General features: G+C 40.4%; 1 protein-coding gene across 6 annotated transcripts in view; it reads right to left on the bottom strand.

The window, feature by feature from the left end:
• The window catches only part of col18a1a (collagen type XVIII alpha 1 chain a), a 41,752-nt gene extending 16,976 nt beyond the window's left edge, over nt 1–24,776 (bottom strand). For 2 of the 6 annotated variants that reach the window (XM_026143761.2, XM_080291173.1), the window contains exons 1-8: nt 23,065–24,776; nt 15,534–16,075; nt 12,649–12,732; nt 9,224–9,295; nt 4,376–4,436; nt 2,360–2,422; nt 1,430–1,548; nt 127–153 (exon numbers count right to left, since the gene is read on the bottom strand). In XM_026143761.2, coding sequence (XP_025999546.2) covers nt 127–153; nt 1,430–1,548; nt 2,360–2,422; nt 4,376–4,436; nt 9,224–9,295; nt 12,649–12,732; nt 15,534–16,075; nt 23,065–24,583 — 2,487 coding nt within the window. In that variant the 5' untranslated portion in view covers nt 24,584–24,776. The remainder of the gene's footprint in view (nt 1–126; nt 154–1,429; nt 1,549–2,359; nt 2,423–4,375; nt 4,437–9,223; nt 9,296–12,648; nt 12,733–15,533; nt 16,076–23,064) is intronic. The other 4 variants (XM_026143762.2, XM_080291174.1, XM_080291176.1 and 1 more) reach the window with 3 other exon arrangements.
• Between the last annotated feature and the right edge of the window lie 453 nt (nt 24,777–25,229).

Raw genomic sequence — 25,229 nt, forward strand, 5'->3', positions numbered from 1 at the left:
TGATGCACGTTAAGAGGTTTGAAGAGCAGGCACACCCATTTAATTTTAGTAGTTTATTACATTTGTGTTATTCAGCGACCAAAATCATAGAGCTACAAGTGAGCCAGAGGGAAATCTCTTACTTACCTTTTCTCCCTTTGTCCCAGATTCTCCCTGAAAATAGAAGAGACAGTAAAGTCAATGATGAAACAATTTCTCTATTTAGACCTGAAAAAATAGCAGGCATGAAGCACATCCCCAGTGTCTCATACTGTGGCTGAGGTGGCATCAATAGAAATCAAATCCAGAATCAAAACCACATTCACTTAAAAAAAATGCTACACATGATCATATTTCACTTGTTGCATGTCAGTTTCACAATTTTGCCTGTGCATAAATTTAGATCACCTCACTTTATGCATGTGTGTCATGGCAGAAGATAATGAGGTCAGTATAGATTCATTTTGATTTTCTCGTTTTCCGTGATCATTGTGCATTTTGACTTTCACAATTACGAAATAAGAACACAAATGTAGTTTTCTTTCAGAATAAAATAAAAACTATGACGCATGAAGCTGTCTGTCAGAGTGTTTGTTTCTTTGCCTAAAAAAACTTTCTAGACTATCAGAAGTTAAGCAACCAAACTTGGGACACACGTCCATCTCTGAAGCCCCTGAAGGTTCTCATCTATGTTGGACATTATTATATCACCATGATGCTTGGCAACCACTTAGATGCTAAAAACAGCCCATTTTATCCAACAGCACCTTATAAAAGCATCCTGTCATTCTATTTATAGCCACAAATGTTTAATTATATTATATATTATGTTCCCTTGCAAACACAGAGCAATGTGCTAAATTAATTATTTTCAGCATATCAACAACATCTAGCACCCCCCAATGTGATAAAGTACATTAGTTTGCCAGTAGCACAAATAGGCCAATCAACAAAATACAAGACTGTCAGTAATGTGTTGATATTCCATTAGAAATTTGCTGCACCCTCTAGTGTTCCTTCAGGGTATTTTTACCACATCTTCTTCACTGCTACTCTTATCTTTTCCAACCAATGGTAAGGCTCTTGAAGTGTGGCTCTTAGTAACAACTTATGTTAAGATAAGGAAAGGATACACTAATGTATGCTTCATTCATCAACGATCGTTTAATGATATAGCACATAGAGTGAGGCCGTGAAAGCGTTTTCATTTAATTTGAGCCCTTAAAACGTGGACAAACATTATTACAACTAACAAAGCTGACATAACTTCATAACCCAATATAAAAATAACAATTTTAAGCCAAAACTCACTATTCTACAGACAAACGGTTGTGCTGTCCAAACATGCATCCTTCAGGAAGCCTTAAATAAGAAACTGTTTCAAGCATCACCAGGTAACTACATTTATTTTATCCACCATAAAGGCTGAAACGTGTCTTTGAGTCCAAACCTTGTCTCCACGGGATCCACTCCTTGAGCTGGAGCCTGCTTCTCCCTTCGGCCCAGCTGGACCCCTCTCTCCCTTCTCTCCTCTGTCCCCTTTGTCGCCCTTTTGTCCTTTAGCCTCGACTGGCCCGAGAAAAACAACAGCAGAGGGGAGAGTCGTTAATATCCTCATGAAAACCTCTCAAAAATGAGTAACGACTGTATCCCACATCCCAAACAATAAACAGGATATTTCCTGCTCCCAAAAGAAGAGGAAGGGGTAAAAGAAAATTACTTTTTGCCTGATGGCGCATGAATCTGTGTGTGTGCACAGCCATAATTTTCAGCCACGCAAAGGTTTAACGGTGGTCACACCCACATGCACAGATACCATGATGATATTCACGTGTGACCGGGTTTGACCTCCAACTGTTCTCAGTTTGAACATGAAGCTGGTCACTTTTAACAGTGCTCACATGCACAGCAAAATGATGCCCACTGCAAGAACATCTTTAGTATTCCAGGTTTAAGAAAAAAAAAATAGCTGGAATAAAATAATGCCACAAGAAACAGCATCAGCAGCCCAAGCCAACAGGAAACTATTCCTGCACACGTCTTCAGTTCTCTAATTTGTTTAAGAAATTTAATATTTCTTAAATATTAACTTTTTCCACTTCCTTGCTCATTCACTCTTAGTTCTTCTAAATTTCTCTGTGAATGTAGTTTTTCAGGGCATTACAGCCATCAATGCCCAAACTTTAACATTTCACCACCGTTAATGAATTCAGAAGCATTTACGTATATGCATGCACTCCTGTACCTGTTTGCATGTTTAATCCATGTGAAGTCGTGCTTGATAGCTACACATGCCATAAGCAGAGCATCTCGACAGACAGCAGAAGAGATGCAGGATTTGGATGCTTTGTCTGTGTTTTTAAAACTCCCCTCAACCCACCTTGTGGCCCGCGAAGGAAGGGGCTGGACTCCACAGAAAGTGAAACGTACTGGGAGTCCCTTGCTGAACACAATATAAAAATACAGTGTAAATGACGTTTCCAGAATTCCTCGAGTCAGCTACAAAGTAGTTTTGGGACACAAGCCAAACATTTTGTTCATTAAGCTCTAATAGTAAACAGTTTTTTTTTTCCTGTGTCAAAAGTTTTGTTACTGTTTTGTCATCATCAAGCGTGGGTGCAAACCAGAGCCATTAGCAACATAATGCTTGGACATGATCTGCAGCCTACCTGAAAATGCAACGATAGTTAGGCTTGGGCAGTACTACAGTGAGAGTACACAGAGTGCTTAGTAATCCAAACATATTTTGGCTGAATTGAAGTAATGTATTATAGCACACTACATAAAAACACCATCAGAGGGCAGTATGTACTAGTAAACAGCTGAGCTAAGTAAACTGAACGACTTTAAGATTAGATGAAGCATAACTAGGAAAGTGTTGATAAACTGGTGATTAAGGTAAGCCAGACAATACAGAAAGCCTGTAGCTTAAGAGGGCAGCACTTTAAAATGGCGAAGTGGCCAACATCACTAACTCCTGGGCAGGTGTCCAGATGCAGGCAGCTGTAACAACTTGTAGTCTACTAGGTTTCATATCTGTTAATTCCAGTCACAAAGTGGACCTTAAGACTTTGTTTATGCCATTTGTGCCTTTTAGAGCAGTTTGAAAATGATATAGTTTGCTGTGAGATATAGACCTTTCAAGCAGTTTGTGCTTCAGGCTTGATGACTGAACATGTCGCATTTTATTCGTCTCTTACTCTGCACTACTTTGAGTATGTAAGTGTGTTTTTGGACTGTGCACATACAGTCTAAGCCAGCGGTCCCCAACCCGGTACCGGTCCGTGAGTCGTTTGGTACCGGGCCGCGAGAGTTGAGGCTCAAGTGTGAAATGTATAGTTTTCAGGGTTTTTATAGGTTTTCAGCTTTATTTTGTCATCGTTTTTATCGTTTACTCGGTTTTCCTGGGTCTTTTCACGTGTGTTATGAATAAATTTTCTTTTTTCGGTAGCGGTACTAGTTTTATTTTGTTGTATTTATCCGCGACACCTTAAAGGCCGGTCCATGAAAATATTGTCGGGCATAAACCGGTCCATGGCGCAAAAAAGGTTGGGGACCGCTAGTCTAAGCCCTTGATTATACTTTCTACAGCTCAGAGTCGGATCAACTGGGGCCAGAGTGACGTAAATTCTGTCATGAGATGGTGAGCACGTGGGTCCATCGACTGACACTGTATCCTTAATGGTGTATAATCAAAGTTTAGCTAACAGATTAGCACGTGCTTCTCTCAAATAACATTTCTCCTGACTCTTAAAAAAGAGAAGAAAAAAATCATCATGAGGTTGGCTTTTTCCATCTTTTACATACAAAATTATCAATACTGTGATTTTTGATGGTTTCCACTTTCCCCTTTATTAATTAGTACACATACCACTAATGGTGTAGATTAAGTCTTTAACATACAGAAGTTAAATTATTATTTATACTAGCAGTATGTGAGATACTGCTAGTATATGAGGATACATCGTTCTGAATACATTCTTGTATAAATTCATCATGAAAGCAAAAAAAAAAACCCGCGAAATGACATTTTTGTTGTTCAATGAGAAATAATTCAGCTTCCATAGTGCATTACTGTTGACCACTAGATGGAGACATTTGTCAGCAAATCTGTTCCTAACGAGCCTGGACTGGTTCAGCTATGCACTTTAAACGAATATGACCTCAGTGGCAACATGTGGCGCCATTAAACTCCTCTAGTTATACCCGGCAGGTGAGCCTGTGTCAGCATGTGGAAGTGTAGAGCTTATTTTCTATCTTTGAAAGTAAAATAAATTTATTAAAGACACTGACATTCGCTAGGGGCTGATTCAAAAGAACCTGTAAAAACACGGGGGTTGCATGAAATGATGAACTGAAAATGAATAAATCCAAGTCTGGTGTCACATAAACTCACCAGTCTCATCATTCCTGGTCATCGGTGGGCGCGGAATGGGCCTCAAAGTTGGACGAGCCGTCTGCAGAAAAATAACAACATGACAGACAGAGATGCATATTTAAAAAGGGCAGGAGGCGACATTTGCTGGAAGCTGCACTGATCTTGCTCTAGATTTTATGGCTCAGTTTCCCTCCATCCACTCCGCAGAAGAGCCCTGGAAATAATCCTGCAGCCTGGGAAAAAGTTATCCTTGTTAACATTGATGCCAAACAACGGCAACCAAAATGAGTCATGTTTCGGTACTGCTGTGCCATTCATCTGCATTAATCTTTACAGACTATGCAGCCAAAGCTCTCTTAATAACTAACAAAACTGTTTCCCAGCTCTACACCAAACCTTTTGAAAAACATGATTGAGTCAACATGTGCTTTCCAAGTTAGAGAACCAGTACCAGATTTTCCTTCATTTACTGGCAAACTGCTTTTGTTGTCAAGTCGACTGTAATTGCCATTTTTGTGTTAATCGCTGTCAGACGTCTCATGCCTGGGTTCTGTAGCAGACCTCCTCTGCTGACGAGGAACACAATCCACGGTGCGTTCAGTCATGCTGTTGCTGCTGCCTTATCGGTTTGGTATTAATAGAAAAATGTTGTGCGAACACTGTTTGATTAGCAAGCGAATTACACAGTTAGGTCCATAGACCTGACTGTGTAATAGACAAAAATACAACTTGTGTAATTTTACTTCTGTACACCACCACAGTGGATTTTAAGTCAGTTAAAGTGCAGATGTTCAGCTTTAATTCAAGGCGGTTAAAGGTGTTGTTTGATATGTTGAGATATTGCAGACAGACGGAGGCAGTGGCCAAATCAACAATCTGCTACTTCAGTTCAGTAACACCAAAAGGACTGAAAGACCAGAACAGAATTATTTCCATAATTAAGAAAAGCAACTCCAACTAAAATGCACATATCTAATAGAAATAGAAATACAGAGAATGTACAACCAGGGACAAACCCGTGGTTACCAGTGATTAGGCTTTGAAAACAATCTCTTACCATAATGATAAGAAGAGAAAAACATGAAGAACAAGAGAAACAGCTCGTGATCCATGATTTTCTGTCAGAAAGGCTGGAGGTAGGTGTTATGGCATGGTCCATATGTCTATGAAGGATGAATTGTGAAGTGTACAGAGCTATACTCTCTGCTTAGCTGAAACAGAGGTTCACACTGCAAACGGATAACGATCTAAAGCTTACTGCAAAAGCAACCCAAGAGTTTCTCAAGACAAAGAAATCTGATATTTTGGATGGCCAAGTCAGTCACCCGATCTCAACCCCAGAAAGAGCAGACTTTTCAGTTAATAAAGAGCAACCTGAAGGCAGAGAGACCCCACAATTAAGCTATGTGAGCAATAAAGGCTTAGAATTTGGTGTTGTCCATGAATTCTACATTTCAGGCAGTCATTAAATTCAAAGGATTGACAAGGGCAAAGTGCTCGCATACAAGCGTAATTAGACTCATGTCTTTGTTTTTGTCCCTTCAATAGAAAAGTTCTGAGCAGGTTCTTTGGACCTAGAAAAGACAGCATGCAGTCTGCTGACAATCCTGTGTTACTAAAATCAGCGGGCCTTAGAGACGCAACAGGAACAATTAAAGGTCAGCTGAGGCGAGGTCAGTAACGTTCCCAAAGCAACAGGAAATAATGCAAATACTCCCTCTCTTTGGCTCATTCTTCACCGGTGACACACCTCAGATGGTCACCTGAGGAATTCGAGCGGGGAGTGGGCTGAAGAATGTAAGAGAGAGGAGATGAAGGGCCAGAGTGATGCCACTGTTGATAATTAACCAGTTTCCTCTGCGGGACAAACTCCTTCCCACTGCGTTTCACAGCACTGACTATGCCAAGAATCTGGCTGGAGCATTATTGACTCCTCTAAATTGCATCAATGTGATGGAGAATACCATACTTGTTCACTTCTTCACCGATCCATCATAGTGGGGGATGTCGGGTGGGAGGCTCATTTAGAACATAGTGTTGATGGATTTGAACCACACGACCCCCTGAATCTAAGAGCAGGTATGCAGCTCCCTCAGCAACGAGCATATCCCACCTCCACAGCAGTTTAGCCTCTTTTTTTTCTCCCCTCTTTTTTTTCTGCGCTCTAAAGAATCACAGAGAAACTTCTTGAAATCTGCACATATTTGTGGTTGGCCTGAGGACGAAGGGAAAACAGCCCGTGTGTTTAGAAAATGCAACAAACAGGGTTTTGGGTAACTGAAGAATTAGAATTAGAAAGAAAAAGAAGAAGAAATGATCTAAATAGAAACAATTCACCAAAACAATGCTACGTCTCATTAAAAACCCCTCTGCAAACAAAATGTGAGACACGGTTACAGGTACGATGAAAAAGGAGATTTCTTCAGCAGTTATCTAGAAAGGCAACACATTGGAGTTACAGGTCATTTCACAACAGCGATCTCTGCAGATTTTTATCTTCGCCATTTAATCTAATTACATGATTTGGGTTCATTCAGTGTATCAGTCTGAATGTTCACCGTCTTCTCCCTTCTAAATATGAAATTGTGTTTTCACAGGTTCACGGTTTCATTGCTGAACAATTGAACCGTTATTTGCATGCTTTCATATCTAAGATAGTTGAAATGGGAGAAACATGTAGAGATAAACCCAGGAATCAAGTCCTCCCGTGAACTTTAGAGAGAAGTGTGCACTTGTTCACATTTAGAATTGATAAAATCCACCGAACTCTTGGCTAACGAAGAACTGTTTCAAGCATTAAACTCTTCTATACTCACTCCCAGCTGTGACAGCGTTAAGGATGACTGACTCGCTCTCCCATCTATCACCGTGAATTCCAGGATGACAAAATGGAAAGTCTCACTTATACAACTCTCCCTGTCTAACTTGTCCTTGCCCAGACTTGCCTAAATTGCACCAGTTGGACAATTGTGCAGAGTGTAAGTTATACTTTGTGTGAACAGATCATCATCATCAGATGGAAAACACTAACATGTGGGCATTAAATGCCAGCTGTTGTCTTTTAAATTGCGTTGTATATTATATGATGCTAGTAAAAGTCTGCGAAGGTGGAAAAAAAAACCCCTTTGTAAATGCTGCGAGGCACTAAGGCAGTGAATGTAGGCCTGTAATGATGGAGATACTTCCGACTGGAGGTACCTGCCCTCTCCAACTTTCTTTCCACCCCTGTCAGTTCCTGTACACACGTTTGATTGAGAAACCAGTCAGAATAACAAAGCCTTGAGGCCGGGGGCCTCTAACTTGGATCAGATTTAGTCCAAATTGACATCTGGTTTTTCTAACGCTTCACTATAATTGTGAGTGGGAGTGCATGCGTGCAAGCACAGCGCATGGCAGTGCAGGGTGGAGGACTGTGCTAGCTTCTCAGCCTGCGTGGCTATCTGTGAGGGTGGGAAGATGTGAGTGGGTGACTGTGGAATCTATGAGAGTGAGAGAGACAGAAACCAGAGAGAGGAAGACAGAAAGACAAAGAGGTTACAGATAGAGTGACAAAAAGGGAGGTGATGGAAGTCACTAAAAGATAGTCGTAGATGATGCATGCGCAAAACAACATGAGCATGTAAGTGAACCCAGCAATGTTTGTGGGCCATGTTTGATCCATGTTACAAGTTGAACCAGCGATAGCTCCACATACACAGAACGTAACAGCTCAGAAAGCAATTATTGCTTTTTATTAGGGCACCAATAAACAAAAACAAGATCATTTAGAGTAGATTGTCTCTAACCTCAGACTAATGGTTCTGAAGCCTCAGCTCCGTTCACGTTAAATTGGACAGACCAGAGGAGGCGTGCTGCTTTGATCTGTGTGTTGATCTTTGTGGTTACACATGCATGCTTTCTCAAAAAAAGTTTTAAATAATACATTTATAAGACACTCCAGTCCAAAAACATAAGATGATGGATTAATAGAATGAGCTGCCTTAACAGGGACTCTCATCACATGGATGGACCCCAGCTGCATGGTCTTGGATTGCAGTTTGTAGCCCGTGTTCTGCTCTGCTGTGTTGCAGCAGATCTCAAGAGGACAACAGGGATTCTTGTGTCTTGGCCAGCTGTCATCTAAGACACTAGAGTTGGAGTTCATCTGACCACAAGACCAGAATGAATGTGCACCAAAGCAACAGTGGCAAGCTAGCCGGCCTGACATGACAGGAAGAGCCGAGCTACCCGGTTAGCTGTGAGTGAATGTTTGGGGGGAGAAAAAAAAAAAAAAAAGGTCAAGACAACTGTCCACTAGTAAATCAGTAAAGCGTCAGTGATAAAGAGATGATTTCCAAATCTAGTTTGCTAACAGCTGACTTACCTGCATGGCAAGTTAAAGTTTATATGTGGAAAGCATACCTGGTCATTGTCAACCACCATGTAGCAATGCCTTAAATGACGCTCTCCTAAAATTTGCTTTGTAAAAGCTCTTTGTCCCTAAATGTATACGACAGAAGCAGCTCGTGTTCCAGACATCAACTCAGCAGTTTTTAATCTCCCACGGGGGGATGAGTGGTCACTCACTTATATCGAGTAATCTGAGACATCAGTGGTATATTTAACACTGAGTTTACAGAAGCACAGTCTGCTGCACACACTCCGTGTCTTACTTGATCACCGGCTTGAATCCTTATGATGTATTAATGCATTCTTGTGCACGTTTGATCCACAACTTTAAAGCAAACTCATTAGCATGTTTACAACAGTGCATCGAGAGGAACAAGCAAAATAGCAGTGCAGTCGATCAAGCAGAATGCAAAGTGACAAAGATAAACCTTCATAGGAACTAAAGAAACTTGAGAATACACAAAAGATGTTGCATACCGTCCATGTGTGTTTTTCCGTGCCTGGTCTTGGGGGTCTGGTTTCCACATAACCGCTTCCTTCCCCTGAAGCCTGAGGAGACCCATCATACATTTTTACACTTCATTTTATTGTTAACAAGACCACGCTCTTGGTTTTATTCAGTGCTCTGACCATTATAAACCTGAAAATGTCCTTTTTAACTGTGTGCAAAGAAATGTTCTGATCTGTGGGAGAGTTTTAATAAAATATGTGTGCATATATAGTTTAAGACCAGAAGCTCTTTCCTTCCTGCGCTCTCAGTCACAGCGTATGTGGCCTCTTTTGCTCGACCGTGTTGTGTTTATTGTCGTAAATCTAGTATTCGTGTTACCTTCTTGGCTAGGTTCCATGTTACACAGAATTTATGTCTGCATTAACACCAGTAAGTCAAAGGCATACATATTTGCTATACTAATTTAGAGTAAGAAGCTTTCATACAATAAACTCCCATTACATTCAACCTTTCTTGATATATCAGCGTATTTGATGTGTTGACAAAACATGGAAACAGCTGTTAGGTTGCCATTGGAGATAAAAGGCACATCCTGAAATGGGAAACCTGTGATTTCCCTCATCTAATCCAAACAACATCTAAAAGATTTGATGACAACAAGCAGTAAAGTCACAAACTTTATTCTGTCAGTAAAGACATGGTTTTGGTGGTCTGGGTGAGCAGAACAGCTGTGAATGTTTTACTAAATAACAGTTAAGGCTGCTGGTGGGCTGCGGCGAGGCACCTGTGTTTGTGTCTGGGTGGTCAGGGTCAGCGGTGCAAAGGCTGCTCTCAGACTTACAGCCCTTACAGATTTACTGGTGATTTTAACCCTATGATGCCCTTTGTATCATATTTGATACATGATTAATACTTGCCATAATTTCAAAATGTTATGGACAAAACTTTTTTTGAATAAAATTAACATTGTTGTTAACAAAAAGTTGCCAAAAACACCCGATGTATCAAATGCGATACAAAAAATATATAATAAAATTATAGGTAGTTATAAGGTTAATAAACATCTCAGTTCCAAAAAATGTGAATTTTCTGGCTATTTTTAATGGGTAGGGTTAGGGATGGGTATTGATAAGCCTTTAACGATTCCGATTCCATTTTCGATTCTGTTTAACGATTCGATTCCTTATCGATTCTCTTATCGATTCTTTTTTTTTAAAAAGGAGAACACTAAAGTCGATTAGCTTAGAACTGTGTTTTATATCTTCTCTTTGAACAAGATAGAAATTTAGGAGTAACATGGCCTTACAAACCCAACAGTGAGATCTTAAGAGATCCACAGCCTACGGCTCTTCAATGGGGTGTCACAGGGTCCCCAGGAAAAAAAATGTATATGTAAAATAATAAAATAAATATTCTCCTGTAGCAATAACAAAGTTTAACATAAATTATTCTGTAGCAATTACACAAGAATATCCAGTAATGTCCCTGCCTACAATTAAACACATTCACTTACCAAAGTGAAATCGGGGGCATCTGCTGTGGCAAATGGGTGCAAGCCTTTGACCACAAACTTAGACACTGCTCGGTGACATTCGTCTATCCTGGCCTGAAAGGAGACGCTACCGGTAGACTGCAGCGAGAACTGCCAGCATCTGAGCCAGACTCTGTCTCTCTCATCATGGTTATCTAAATGCAACGCACAGTAATAGCAGGTTTTGTAATAAGGTAAATCGCGCTAACATAATGTGCAATGCTAATTGATTAGTTACCTGCAGTATTAACGGGAGAGGACGTGGAAACGCTACCGCTGCTGCTGGGTTGAGCTTCGCTAGTCCGGAGCGGATCAAAAACACGACATTCGTTGAACGCAATCGCGTGTTTTTTGAGCAAATGCTTTTGCATGTTCGTAGTGTTTCCTCCCTTTGATGAAATCTCTACTTTGCAAGTATTGCACGTTGCCCTGTTGTCATCCTTTCTCATAAAGTGTAACCAAACTTTTGAGCGTTTGTGCCGCTCAGGCGCCGTGTTTCCTACTGGGTAAAAGACGCTACTCAACGTGATGACGTCATTCGGGGCGACTGGAATCGATAAGGGAATCGTTTATAAAAGTGGCAAACGATTCCAAGGAATTGAAACAGTGGGAACCGGTTCTCAACAAGAACCGGTTTTCGATACCCATCCCTAGGTAGGGTCTTACTGGTTTAAGTGAAGTTGCATACTGAACTAAAGCATCAGTTTTAAGTAAAATGGCATCACTTGTGTTACTGTAGGATATCTCTTCCACGATTTGGCTGTTGTTATTTCCTTTAAAGTCATGATTAACTGATTCAAAACTGCAGAAATAAATCATTAGCTTTGGCTATGTCGATGATTAGCTGTCCATTCTTCTGCACACACATGCTGCTGGCTGTAACTAAAAAAAGATATCATAGAACAAAATCCCTGATTTGAGACTGTGATAAACATAATGTAGCAACTTTTTGGAACTGGCCATCTTGCCAGTTCCAAAAACTACTCCAGAGACAGTTTTATCTAGCTAGATAGCTAGCTAGCTAATTATCCCTGATATTAGTGGTTAAAAGACACAAGTGGTCAAAAGCTGGGACATTTCATTTTTTAACTGGGATTCAGCACATCCTTTAAAAAATTCTAATGTGCAATTATCTGAATTTGAAGCCTTGAAAATTACTTAAAACTTTTTATTACAGATCTTAAACATGGATCGGATTGGATTACTTTTACAAAGTGGAATTATCGTCAGCTTAATTTTTTTTAAGCCATACTGTCCAAACTATAAAGGTAGCTGCAAAATGACAAAAAGCGCGAATGCAAACTGTGCAGCCTGTTTAAATTTTATCACATACACATAGCATACGTTTGTCTGCCTCTTTATTCACAACAGGTAGCAACGTATATTTGATTTGACAGATTTCTACACAAGGTGGACTTCGTGATCGAACACCAAAAAGATTTGGGTCTACTAAGTAAATGTGTAGACCACTGCAGTATGTAGCCACTATTGTGCACACATAGCTAATGCTGGTAGCATTGCATTTATCAGAGTTGAATGTGGTGTGAGCACAGCACCCTTTTTGTAAAAAAAATCAAACTACTAATACAGTTTTAGAGGAAAACTTCTGATCAAATAATATTATACTGATATTTGTGGCACTTTGCACCATGCATAACTTTGAGTGCATGATGCCAGATTAGTTTGCAGGCCAATGTTAACGTTGTCACCCAGAGTCACCTTTCCTTGGAGGTTAACATCCACACCTTACACAATGTTTAAACTGGCATTCTTTTGACTAGTCACCAACCTGGAAACTCTATGTGAAAACAGCACTGAAGCTTTACCTCTGTAAACACTTTCCTGACGAGTTTATGCCATATGTCCAGTGAGTTCAGTGTAGTGAGTCATCCAGTATGTATGTGATAAGTTGTTACTCACAATGTCTGAGTCATCTTCATCCTCCTCACAGTGCCTGCTGGCAGCAAAGGGATCTCCCATCACCCTCAGCTCACCGATCACGCCCTGTTGCAAAACATGAATGTGATATTTAAATGTTTGATGATAAAAGAACAGTACAGCTCTTCTTCTCACATATACAACATGTACAGCTGCCAGAACATGTATGCTTTTTCTTTTTCAGCAGTGCTTTGATTTAATTATATTTCTTAGGGAATTCCCCTTCCACAAAATCAGAAGGGCTATTGATGTCTCTGTCTGTGAAGTACCACTATCTGTGCCTCAAACACACCATCTGATACGTTCCCACACAGGACACTCACGCAGATAGCATTTTTACCGTCTTCCTGCCTATGAAAGGCTCATTAGCTGTGCATGTCGAGGTGGTCTCTCTGCTGTGGCATTATTTGAAGTCAACTCTTCTTCAGGACACATTTATGTCCCAAGAAAAAGAGTCAAATGGATTTTTTAAGAGAACTTTGAAGATAAAGAGCTCTTTGACATTTTAACCCAGTCTCTCCACAGACCTTTAAGGCCTATTCAGTAACATTTCCATACTGTGGATGTCCCTTTTAATCTTTACTGCTTCAGATCTTCACAATAAATCTTCGATTTTGTTCACATGAAGGTCAAAACTTGTCACTACAGCATGTGTTTTCTGATGAACTTAAAATACTTCTAAATCCCCCTTTAGAATGGAATGTCCATTTTCAAAATGCAAAATATAAATATTTAGATGTTTGCAAGAGCTTGCCAAGTCTTGATTTGATTAAGGAAATTAAATTCACAAGACCTCTGGAGCCCTAGGGCCATGCTCAGGTCAACACATAACACATGGGGGAAAAAAGTCCTCAGATTATTAAAAAAAATTGCTTTAGGATTATATATATGCTTTAGGTTTTCAGCAACATATGCAGCTATCGTCAGTCATCAAAAAAGACTGAAACTAGTGTTACAGCTGAGAGAGGAAGCGAGAGATGATTTTCCAACGGGGAGATGGCTCGAGATTTAAGGGGTTTTAACCAGATGGGACGTAGTCGTTTGAAAAAAAAATATATATACATATTTAACAAAATTCTATCTTGTATTATCATTTATGTAACAATTTCATTAAATAGATGCTTTTAGCAAATGGATGTGTTAGACAAATTATGTTGAATATGGAGCAGTAGTTATCGTAGATGGTATATGTATGCACGATGCTGTCATGCTTTTCAGATATATTTCAAAGTCAGTTCAAAGTATCTAAGGTGGAAGACTTTTATTTCGTATTAACAACATTGAAAGTGTGATCCTTTTTAATGGGGTCCTGAAATGCATGTTACTATTTTCTTTGAGAAGACAAACTGATGAGAGCATTCTATAAATGTCTAAGCTAACTCGGCTAGACTACACACCTTTGGAGGAGGAGCTGCAAGTTCAATTCCCACCCGGTATCCAATAAGGGTCCTGGCTAGACCCCCCCATGCTAGAACCAAGGCCTGGATTGGCACGGCTATGTCTGCAGCCTTTCCGCAGCTCAGACACAAGCATTTCACTACATGTTGTACTATGTACTATATATGTGACGAATAAAATTTGAAATAAATTTGTGTTGGTGTTCATATACCTCGAACTTTTAAAGAAGTGGTGCAGCATCTACCAAAAAGAACCACGGCACAGATTGGGTATCAAGAATCATGTAAATCTGCTGATGTTGGTACGGACTATTACATTTCTGGTATTTTGATGTCCGTGCCCAAAGCACTGTTCAAACGTGATTGGTCAATACCACAACAGAGCGAAACCAGAAAGCTTCCAGTATACAAGTCTGAGAGCAGTCTGGGACGAAGCTGAAAACAGTGCCCATATTAGGCAAATCATTTTTTCCCTTTTTCTACATTTCTTTTCCATTTCATTTTATTTTCTATCAGTTTCCAGGGGAACGTAGGAGATTCCGTCAGTCTTGATGGATGTAACCTTAAAAAAAGTGGAAACTGGGACAAAAATGATTCACTTATACTTATATTTGTCTATTAATATAAGGTCATGCATGACTTTCATGAGTGTTGTCTATTAAGTGTTGAAATTCAAATCTAAAAAGCTTCCATTTTTTATTTTCCAAAAACAAAATTGCACAAATGAAAGATTGTTCCACACCCAAAAGGGTTTGGTTGAATTGTCAAGGCTCAAAGATATAAATCTTTTCAGCGATTTTAATCACAACTGTTACTAAAGAGTGCATAATTGCATTACATGGATATAAAACAATCACTCTGCAATGATTGATTGAGATCTCAAGTATGAAAAATAACTCAGTTCTTATATTGAGTTCTTCTCTTGTTTTTTGTGTTGATAAACTTAAAATAATTGCATGCTCAGAGGCAGAATGAAAAATGTGTAATTAGCCATGGTTGAACTACTGCAACCCCTGCAGCTAAGGCCGCCAGTTGTGGTGGCCAACCGCTGAGATGTACACCAGTCAAACGACTGGCACTAATTACATCACTACTGTGAGGTCTTCCAATTATTTGTAGAATCTACAGATGATGGTGATGCAATACAGACATTAATGTTTTGGTTTGGAGTAGGCAATTTGAGCAATTGGATCACATGAGAGTTATTCAGCCAAAATGTTTCACAGGATAATAACAACCGTGAAAAATCAAAACACTGATCTGCACCTTTCCAAGACTTCACGCAGCAGGAATCCGGTCTCTAAGTTAATGTTGGTTGTATGAAGCTTTAGTTTAGGAATGCAACAGTCTGATTTACTCGATGCACAATCGACAGATAGTTCTTTACCTGTTATGAAAGGATATAAAATAAATGTATTGTATTTACTATATCAGTGTTTTGGTTAAAAAGGTGAAAGCCTGTTTACACACCAGGAACTTATCAGGATCAGCTCCTCCAGCCTGCCCAACAAAGACGCCAGCACCACTTTCCAGCTCCATGTTCTCCGCTGACCTCTCGATGTGCACCACCTGAGGGTCTGTGTCACAGTTGAAGTAGAATAGCACCTTGTCGTCCATCACTGCGAGAGAAAAACGGGTCCAGGTGTTCGTCATAGAGGGCACGAGGAACCTGGCTGCCTCAAAGGACTGAGCTGACTTGGGCTTGGTGTAGTACAGAATGACATTTTGGTTGTTGTCCTGCACGGCTGACAGTTTAACTCCCACATGCATGATACTCTGCCGAGCATCCGTGATGGAGAAGATGACCCCGCCCTGGTTAGTGGTGGGTTTCAGGTTGAACATGAGGGAAAACTCTCGATAAAATGGGTTTGGGAGGTGGGCGCGTGCCAGCTGGCCCGTATTGGCATCCGGTCCAAAGACAAAACTAGGGGTGTTGTCTGGTCCGTAGATTTGGGTGATCTCACTTGGAGGAGGATCTCCAATCAGTTGTAGCAGGGAGACTCCACTGTCTTCTAAAGGGAGAGAAACAAGATGTCAGGCCACAGTGAGCATAAAACAGCAGAGGTTTAAAGGGAGGGCAGCATGGCAGAGTAGGGGTTAGACCAGGAGGCTGTTGGTAGGTGACAAAATGTGGATGTTTGTGATGGAGGTAGGACGGGTACTTGCACTAACTGCAGCTGAATCAGTCACAATGCCCTTTGTAAAGAAATGTATGTGAGAATGTAAATGGTACCACATCTGCTTTTAGCAAACCATGTTTTTTTTTCCTAGAAGCCCGGGGAAAGCAGCTACTCTCAAGGGACCACAAACAAACAAGTGATTTTATTACTTGAAAATATGGAAAGCAAAACATCTGCAAAAAGAGGGAGAATGCGAGAGTAAGAAAAGGAACACTTTCTCAGACGTTGGAAGTCTTGCACACCAAAAGCAAGAACTTCCTAAAGTAAGAAAGAAAGAAACCTTGTCAAGGTTTATCCTCTACTCATGCACAGTGGAAGTAGATGAAAAGCCTGATGCAGACTATGGAACAGATGAATATTTATGCATCATTCCTGAAGACACTGACAAAAAAAAAAAAACACGCAAAACTTGCATGACATCTGCTAGATGTCATGACTTGGGGCACTGCAGGGACCAACAGCTGGGCCTCCGGCATGTCTGTGCTGACACTTCCATCACCCTGGGCGACGCTGGCAAAGTCAGTGCATAATTTAAAGTGTTTAAGAAAGGCAAAAAAAAAACACAAAGAGCAATGTGTATTCATGCACATGCACTGTGGACACAGATTTTGATGTACTGACATCAAACCAAACCTCTGCTCTTTGATCCCCCCCCCAAAAAAGAAAAAAATGTTTCCATGTGTTAAAAACAGAATGACCAAAATGACTGTTTTTGGACAACATGTGATGCATTTCTGATTCTTTGAAGAAATGCTTTGGTTTACCACCTGGTGACTAACAAGCGAGCTCTATCGCTCAGTTCAAAGCCTCTCCACTGCCTGAGTGCTGGAGATCAATTGGATCAGCAGTTGGCTGCGTCGAGAGCCTAAACACACGAGATATTTTATCTGAGCCGAAGATCCCGCTCTCTTCAGTACCATCATAAACACCAGTCTGAATATTCTGCTCACTATCGGAGGACTGCAGATGCATTTATTTGAATCTGCGCTAACAGAGAACCCAGTCAAGCTGCAACAGGATGGCAATAAAAATACCTTCCATTGTGCAGTTCCTCTCTGCACCAATCAGACTTCTAGAACAGATTTATCAGTAAGCAGATGAGACCATTAATAGATGTACACTCACATACATATATGCATGTCAACAGACATATAAGTAAAGTCCAAAGACTGATAAATATTTTACTGGAGCCTGGGAAACACTTAGTCATAGCCAAAGTCGTTATATCATTTAGAAGGTTAGAGGCCATATTACAAGCCAACACATCAAAACTAATAATTAAATTTACAGTCCCAAAACAATCAAAACTTCAGTATAACCTATCTAAATTAAAAAAGAAAGGGAAACAAATCACCACAGGATGACACAACAGCCTCCAGGTTCAGAATAGCTCAGACGTAGGTCACTGACTGTGGTTTGCACCCGGCTGACCAGATGTTTACTCTGATAAAATCAGAATGAGGCACCTTGAGGGTCCCTTCAGTGGGCATGTGCTGACATGTCTGATCCTGGCTCGCTGTCTTGTGCATAATTGGCCAAAGGAGGTTTTAAAAAAGGTAAAAACCTTGTAATAATTCAAAGGGGAAATTCATCATTTGGGGAATTGTAAATCCTTCTGCTTTGGGGGCTGAAGCAGTTGGAAGTTGAAGTTTTAATGCAGCTACAGTGCATAACTGAACATGCAATGTATTTTTTCTGCAAGCAAAGTGGAGAGAATGATTTGATTTGTGTGCAAATTAAAATGAAAGGTCTGTAATAAGGTGGAATGCGTACACAGATCCTGGTTGTCCTTCAGCATGCAGCAATTCTCTGCAGTGCAAACTGAGGATATGACCTCACCGTCTACTCCTCGCAATTTCTCTTTCACCTGGATTTCAAGCATCTGATTTTGATTCCTTCAACAAATAAAAAGCCGACATGCTGTTGGAACACGGATGCACGGACTCGAGCTTTCCAAACCCCTAATTAGCAAAACATCTCACCTATTAGCAATGAGCTACACCGACCAGATGTGCACTGTTTTGAGCCATGCTTAGAATTGACCAAAAAAGGTATCTCCATTTACAGCCTGATGCAACTGTGATGCAACTGTGCTTAATGCCATTTTGAGACTTAAAATGTCATCTTCAGATCTAAAGCTGATTGAAAGGTTTGACCTGCTTTAGGATTTCGGAGGAATGCTTTTACTGAATCTGGTTTAGTGTGTCTGCATTGTCAGCAAAGAGCCAACCAGCCATTCCATCTCAGACATCAAAAGTTGTAGGGGGCCTCAGAGAGGTCACCATTAGCATTTTAAGTGCAATCTCAATTCAGGTTTTCTTAAATAGCTTTTGTTAAACGCTGACAGCTTCAAGGTCAGTTGGGAATAGAAAAGATCTGTGATGAATGGAGCACTGCAGGGTTTACGGTGCTAGTTTGTCTTGTCAGGAAGACCGCTTACTGACTCCTTTTCATTTCTTCACATTTCAAGACGGTGTAGCAGACTTTGTGGTACCCTGTTGATAAAGCTGTATATACACTGTCAGCTGTACGCACAGCTTTGGAGAGCACAAGATCCTGTATAAACCATAGGAAAACATTCAAACATCTGGACAGTGAGAAACTGTGCGGCTTTTCCCAACAAAATCTATCAGCATTTAAAACATCCCTTGAGGCCTGCTGAGACGAGGGCAACGATCTCTCCCCTCAGTGTACAGAAGGCGGGGCAGTGGTCTGACCCTGTGTTTGGAGGGTCAGAGTTCATCTCTGAAAGCTGAAATTACAGTCCCATGATTTTTTTTTCACCATAATCCTTGTGCATCTGCAGCATGAATCATATATGTGAAGCAATTCTCAGACAATTTAAAGTAAAGCAAATTCATTGTGCTCACATGATCACATGATTAGTGGAAGTTTAATATAAAGCTACACTGTTGCTTAAAACAGTATAATATTTGTTTTAATCTTCTTCTTGTCAAGGATGTGTGATACTCTGAGAACTTTGAAAAAAGTCTTAAGTTACATGAATATAGAAAAAAATGTAGTTTTAAGAAATAAAAACTAAACACTGATTTTTTTAGATAAATAAATAATAAAGTTCTTTCCGTTCTGCAGTCCACTTTTTGTTTTTTAAATCGAATGCTCAGAACAAACCCACATCACAGTCCAGGAAGGAGATTTTATCCTGACTCAACCTGAAGACTAAACTGTAATTCTTAAACCACAAAAAGGAGCACGAGTCTACCGCCAGCTGTGAAATTCACTCTTTGGAAAAGAGCTCAGTTCTCTACCTGTGAAGTAACATTTTTTTAGGCAATACACCCCCTTGCCCCATGCTGCTGTGTTCACAGATGTGTTTTTAACTACAGAAAGAAAAAATGCAAATGCGTCTATACAAATGGTAGAGACAGCACCTCAAACATGCACAGGATATAACAGCTGAACATCTGTATCCATGTCCGTGTCAGCTTGATGTTGATGGGACAGTTTAAGCCAACGTATTGGCCTTCTTGACTATGACATATGAGCCCATCAGAAGAAAAGACATTTATGGATATAATATTGAATTAGCTAAATGTTCAAATATGGCGTGATTAGGATCTAAATGGTTACCAGTACCAGAATTTCACAATTACATCACTCTGGTAAACCATTAAAAACTTTAAGAACTTAACCAGCTTAAAACATCCCGGTGCTTTTGTTCTTTTCTGTTTTTGCAACACAGCCTCATTCTCATTTTTTACTTCTGCAACACAAACCAGAGGGGGCAACGGGTTTCTGCCAGCAAAGAAGTCAGACCACACTGTGCCCATAATTGGCACCCTCCTGAGAGCCAAGTCAAAAGGATTCCCTGGCAAGCAGTGTAGTGAAGGACTGCAGCCAGCTTTGGGCCTTCCTCTTGTCATAAGATAAAACATCAGTCTCAGCTCAGTAGAACCATGGTGTTAAAAAAACATACAGAACACCAAAGAAAGTACACTAGCTAAAAAACATAAGCTAAAATGTTCACAGACATTTAAGTAGCATTAAAAAAAAGTAACATGTAGGTCTGTCAGCACAGCCCATATAGCTTGTAATTTCCAATAAAAACTCCAATCTGCTATAAATTAATATGGTTTAATATTAAATATTAACTAAGCTTGACCTCCAGAGCCTGACATGGTTGACTGCTCGTCTTTCAAGCTGGGAAGAGACAACCATGCAAATCATCACTAAAAAGGCCAAAAAGCAAAACAATCTCCCTTCCCACCACCCTCAAACAAACTCCCCACATGAATCTCCCGCTTGGATGCATCAACACTGCAGCCAGTAATTTTAGTGTATAAACTGTTCCTTTGTATTTTTCAACCCATGCCAGTGGGTCTGTCTTCAATTCACCCAAAATATCAACTGACCAAGATGGCAGCATGTCATGAAACATTTGCATTACAAGTTATATTTGCATGACGTAGGAGTGTGCTGGTTTAAGGTCAAAGACAAAATAGAGAGTATGACTGCCCTCCTCCCAAACTTGAAATAGTAAAGTGGGGTTGAGGCTTTTCAGATACTACATGTAAGGGCTCTGTTTAGAAGCTGAAAGGCTTGTAAGCGGGTGGGCACAGTCTTAGAGAAAGATACTGGGCAAATAAACTGAGAAATAAAGCACTTTTGGCTTTAAAATATTTTCTTGGCCAGCTACAGTATGTGTAACCTTAAGCGTGAGCAGAGGTTGCTGCAGTGAGAAACAGGAAGAGACATATTTAGTTATTAGGAAGAATATAAAATCAGTAGGCAGTTGTTTACAGGCAGCATACAGTAGAATTTAAAGTTTATTAGATATCCTTAGTACTTGGGGCTGAGGAGACTTTATAGGTGCAGTAGTAACTCTACAGCAGAGCAATGCTTTTCATCACATCTATTCAGCCATCACTCTAACCAAGCCATGTGCTTCAGTGGATTGTTGTTTGAGTCATACCAGATGGTGTTGACTGCAGTGGATTTCAATCTATCCCAGAAAGATTTAGAGTAACTGAGAGCACTCCGGTTATACCTTGAGGCAACTTTCACAAGCAACGTGCATGCTTGGGTGATGAACTATCTTCTAGAGTTGCAACAAAACCTGCCCTCAGGATATAAAGAAGGCAACACGATTGATCCTTCCAGTGTGTTGCAGGCCTGTCTGCATTTTCCGCATTACTGTGTCTACAACATTTAAAAAAAAAAAAAAACACAAAAAAACCCACAAAAAAAACGTGCATGCGGTTGTGGCAGAATAATGTTTTAAGTTTGACGACCAGTAAAGGTACCCTAATCCTCCATGACTTCATTTGCCAATAAACCAAAAATAAAACAGTTCAAATTTATTTAGGCTCACGCGTGTCACTTAGTCCAGGAACCAGAAACATCTTGTTCACTCATGTCTGTCAGTGGAACAAGCTGCCACAGAGATACTGAAGCTGTAAAAAGACATAATCTTGAACTCCCAGAGATACAAACGGAGAGTGTTGGGAGACAGGGCAGAAGTGCAGCATCAGGGAACAGGCTTAAAAAAAGATTTTCTAGAAAAAGATCATCTAAAACAGAGTTAGACTTCTCTCATGAATCGGTGCCCACTGGCAATAAACAGATGAGTCATTTTTTCCAGCATTTCATGGTCACTAGGGGCATGTGCTGCACATATCAGTCTTTGAGAGGACAGCTGAGTGCACACTGGTCCTTATAATCTTTAAATATTTATCAGCAATTTGTAACTACTAGTTTATTTTGGAAATTTACACCTTAACACTTCTGAGTGACAGAACCATCCTATCATTTGTTATAAAATATTGATTATAAAGCACCTTTTTAAACTGTGCAACCACAGCAGGAGAGAAACAGCTGCTTTTAATTTCTTTTTATTTCCACCTTTAAATTCTTTACCTGTTGAAATATGTCATCCTAGTCCAGCTGTGAGAAATATTTTGTTCTAAAAATTAACACATATCTAAAAAGCACTGATGCAAATATGAGTGCTTCCCATGCATGCCAAGCTACTGTGTCCATTCCTAAACAGACAAACGCACATCAAGCCTGCAAACCACTCACTGTCAAAAGAGATATGCTGAAGTTATACATTTCATGCACATATCAGAGAAGATTGCCTTCTGCAGTTTCAGATGCATTCATTAGAGGCATCTACAATTTCTTTAGTCTTGCAATGCAATGCAAAAAAAAAAACCAAACAAGAAAATTATATAAATATGATTAAATAATTATAATTACATTTGTATTTTATGCCAGATAATTGCAAAGCCAAAATAATCTTTTCGCAAACTTGTGTTTTCTTGTGTTACAGTCTGGCTTTAAGAGCTTTGTAGTTAAACTGGAAAGGTTGTTTGAATTGAAATTATTTCATCTGGCAAGACTGAGTATATAATTACATATAACATTACTGTAATAAAGCAAATAATTATCATCTGAGCAAAGTATTACCCTTTGAATATAATTACTCAAAAAGGAAATACATGCGTGTGTGTGTGTGCGTGTGTGTGTGTAGGAGGGTGCTGGTATACTATGACCTTCACAAGGTAAGTCACATACAGTACACAGCACATATACATGCAGCAGGTTAAACAAAGTACTGGCATCATGCTTGTTAGACTTCAAGTTAAAAATAAGTATGCATGCTCTTTTGGGATGGGAAATAATTAATTAATACATCTCATTCGGTGCTGACAGGGACAAATCTTGATTAATTGAGAGGGTATTTCATAGTGTTAAAAATACCAGACGGACTCGGGGGGGGGGGGGTGGGGGGGGGGGGGGGGTTTCAAAACTGGTTCAAAATGAATCCCAAAACAAGATTCATTTGAGCCAGTAATTACCTTTCTGGTTACTAACTGACAAGCACTGATACCCATCCTCCTCCTCATCAGGTAGAGTGTGGCACTCCACAGGGAGGCGTCCCTCATCCAGGAGCGTCCAGCAACTGTCCCGCAAGACTTCGCAGAAACTCTGGCAAGGTAACACAGGCAGCGGGGCCAAAGAGCCACACTTTGGTACCAAAAGGAGGCAGAAAAACCACTCCACGCTATGATGGCATTGAGAATTCAACAGCCAAGCCCACTCATTGAGGAGTGCTTGGATTTCCTCCACACTGCTCTGGTTGAAGTAATTGGGCACGACAAACCATTGCCCAGCCATGGAGGAGCAGAAAGGAAGAGCGGTGTCTAGCAACAAGCATTGTGGGGATTCAGCATCCAGTGCTGGCCTACCTACCTCTGGTTGTTTTATAGTTGTTGGCTCACTAACTGCAACTGTCTGGCTGAACAAGATTGCTTGGTTCAGTTTTTTCCCACTTATTGTTGACTGAGTAGCATCTGGGATGTGACCAGTTTTCTGGCTTATTATCAGTGATTTATTGGGTTGGAAATCTATAGATCTTAAGGTCGTGTCTGGGCTCTTGCTATCTATTTGTGGTTGTCTTTTAGAGATTTGGGGGGATTTAGTTGTAGAAAGTACCTGGCTGGCAAGTGGAGCTTTGCTACTCTGTAATGCTTGGTTAGATACAAGTTTCTGGTTAGCCATAAATTTACCACTTAGTAAATGAGTAACTTTCACTTGTTGATGATCCTTAGATACCTCAATAGTCGTTAGGGAGTTGTAGCTTACAGTTGGGGTTAATAAATCTTCTTGGCTTTCATGTGAATATATTGTTAATTTGAAGTCAATAGCATTCGAACTAGAACTACTGTTTCCATTTCCTCTCGTGTTGTTGGGGGACTCGAGACTTTGCCCTGATTTTGTGCTGCCAAGACTGTGGTCCTCATCTCCACTAACTCTACCATCTAACTCACTACGAGTGGTGTTCGTTACTGCACCTTTTTGAGCCTTGTGGGTTCCAAATCTTGATCGCCAGCTAGTTTCAGTTCCTGTTGCAGACCCATTGTCTGATGCAGATTCAGATCCAAAGTCAGATCTGAGTCTTGTTACATTTCCTGTAAAGGTTGAGTTTTCAGATCCTTCAGAACTTATTGGTGAAGATGTGGCATTACCAGGTTTACTTGTGTGTGATGACATCCCTGTAGCAAAGTTTTCTGACTCATGTTCATTCTCTGGTTCTGTTGTTGACACTACAGTGTTCAGTTTAAGAGCCTCAGGAGTCTGATCCAAGGTCTGCACAGCTTTTTCCATCTGATGTCCTTCATCAATGATCTCTTCTCCAATTTTCGCAATAGTTTCTGACGCCGCTTCTCCACTACCTGCTGGACTGCCAGATCCCTCGGGGTCTACCGCTGGGGCTGAAGTTGCCGTATCAGTCCAGGACCACAGCCAGGCATCAGAGTGGACCACCCACTGAGCCAACAAAATCACAAGTCCAAACTGGATCCTCATCATAACCATAATGTCAAGTCTTAACCACGTCCACCGGCTCGATTAGACTCACAGAGTGAACTATGACATGTCCACACAGTCACTCCACACACACTTTTCCTTCAGCTCTGTCTCTACACACACTTCACTAAACAGAGAGGAGAACTGAAGAGGAGTGCCCCATTCAAAAGAGTGCAGAGAGGGAAAGCAGGAGGAGGAGGTGGTCTCCGTATTGGCTGCTCTGGCAATATTTATTCCCCTAACTCCTCCTTCCCCCTTTGTCAGAGCAATGAAAAGCGAGCTCTCCCGCTGACTGATACCTTGAAATTACAGCAGCCTTTCTTTTCACAGCACAATACTGATGCTTTCTAGTGTTTTACAGACAGGAGCAATTTGCCCTTGATTTGTTTGCTTTGTTAATCTACGATAATATGAAAACCACAGACTTACAAAAAAATGTAAACTGTGGTCACATTCCAACAAAAAGATTCAATTATATACTGTTACAAGCTTGAAGCACAAGGAGCGGTGCTGAGATCCCTCAAAGACTGAATTAGTCTTGGTCCATTGCCACCAATTACTGAAAAGAAGTTGCCATTGCGGTGTGGTTATATTTAAATATAATCTAACAACAGTCATTTATTGGCGTAATCGTATTTTTGTATGGAATATCTCC

The sequence above is a fragment of the Astatotilapia calliptera genome, chromosome 16 (assembly GCF_964374335.1).
Source record: "Astatotilapia calliptera chromosome 16, fAstCal68.1, whole genome shotgun sequence".
Taxonomy (NCBI): Eukaryota; Metazoa; Chordata; class Actinopteri; order Cichliformes; family Cichlidae; genus Astatotilapia; species Astatotilapia calliptera.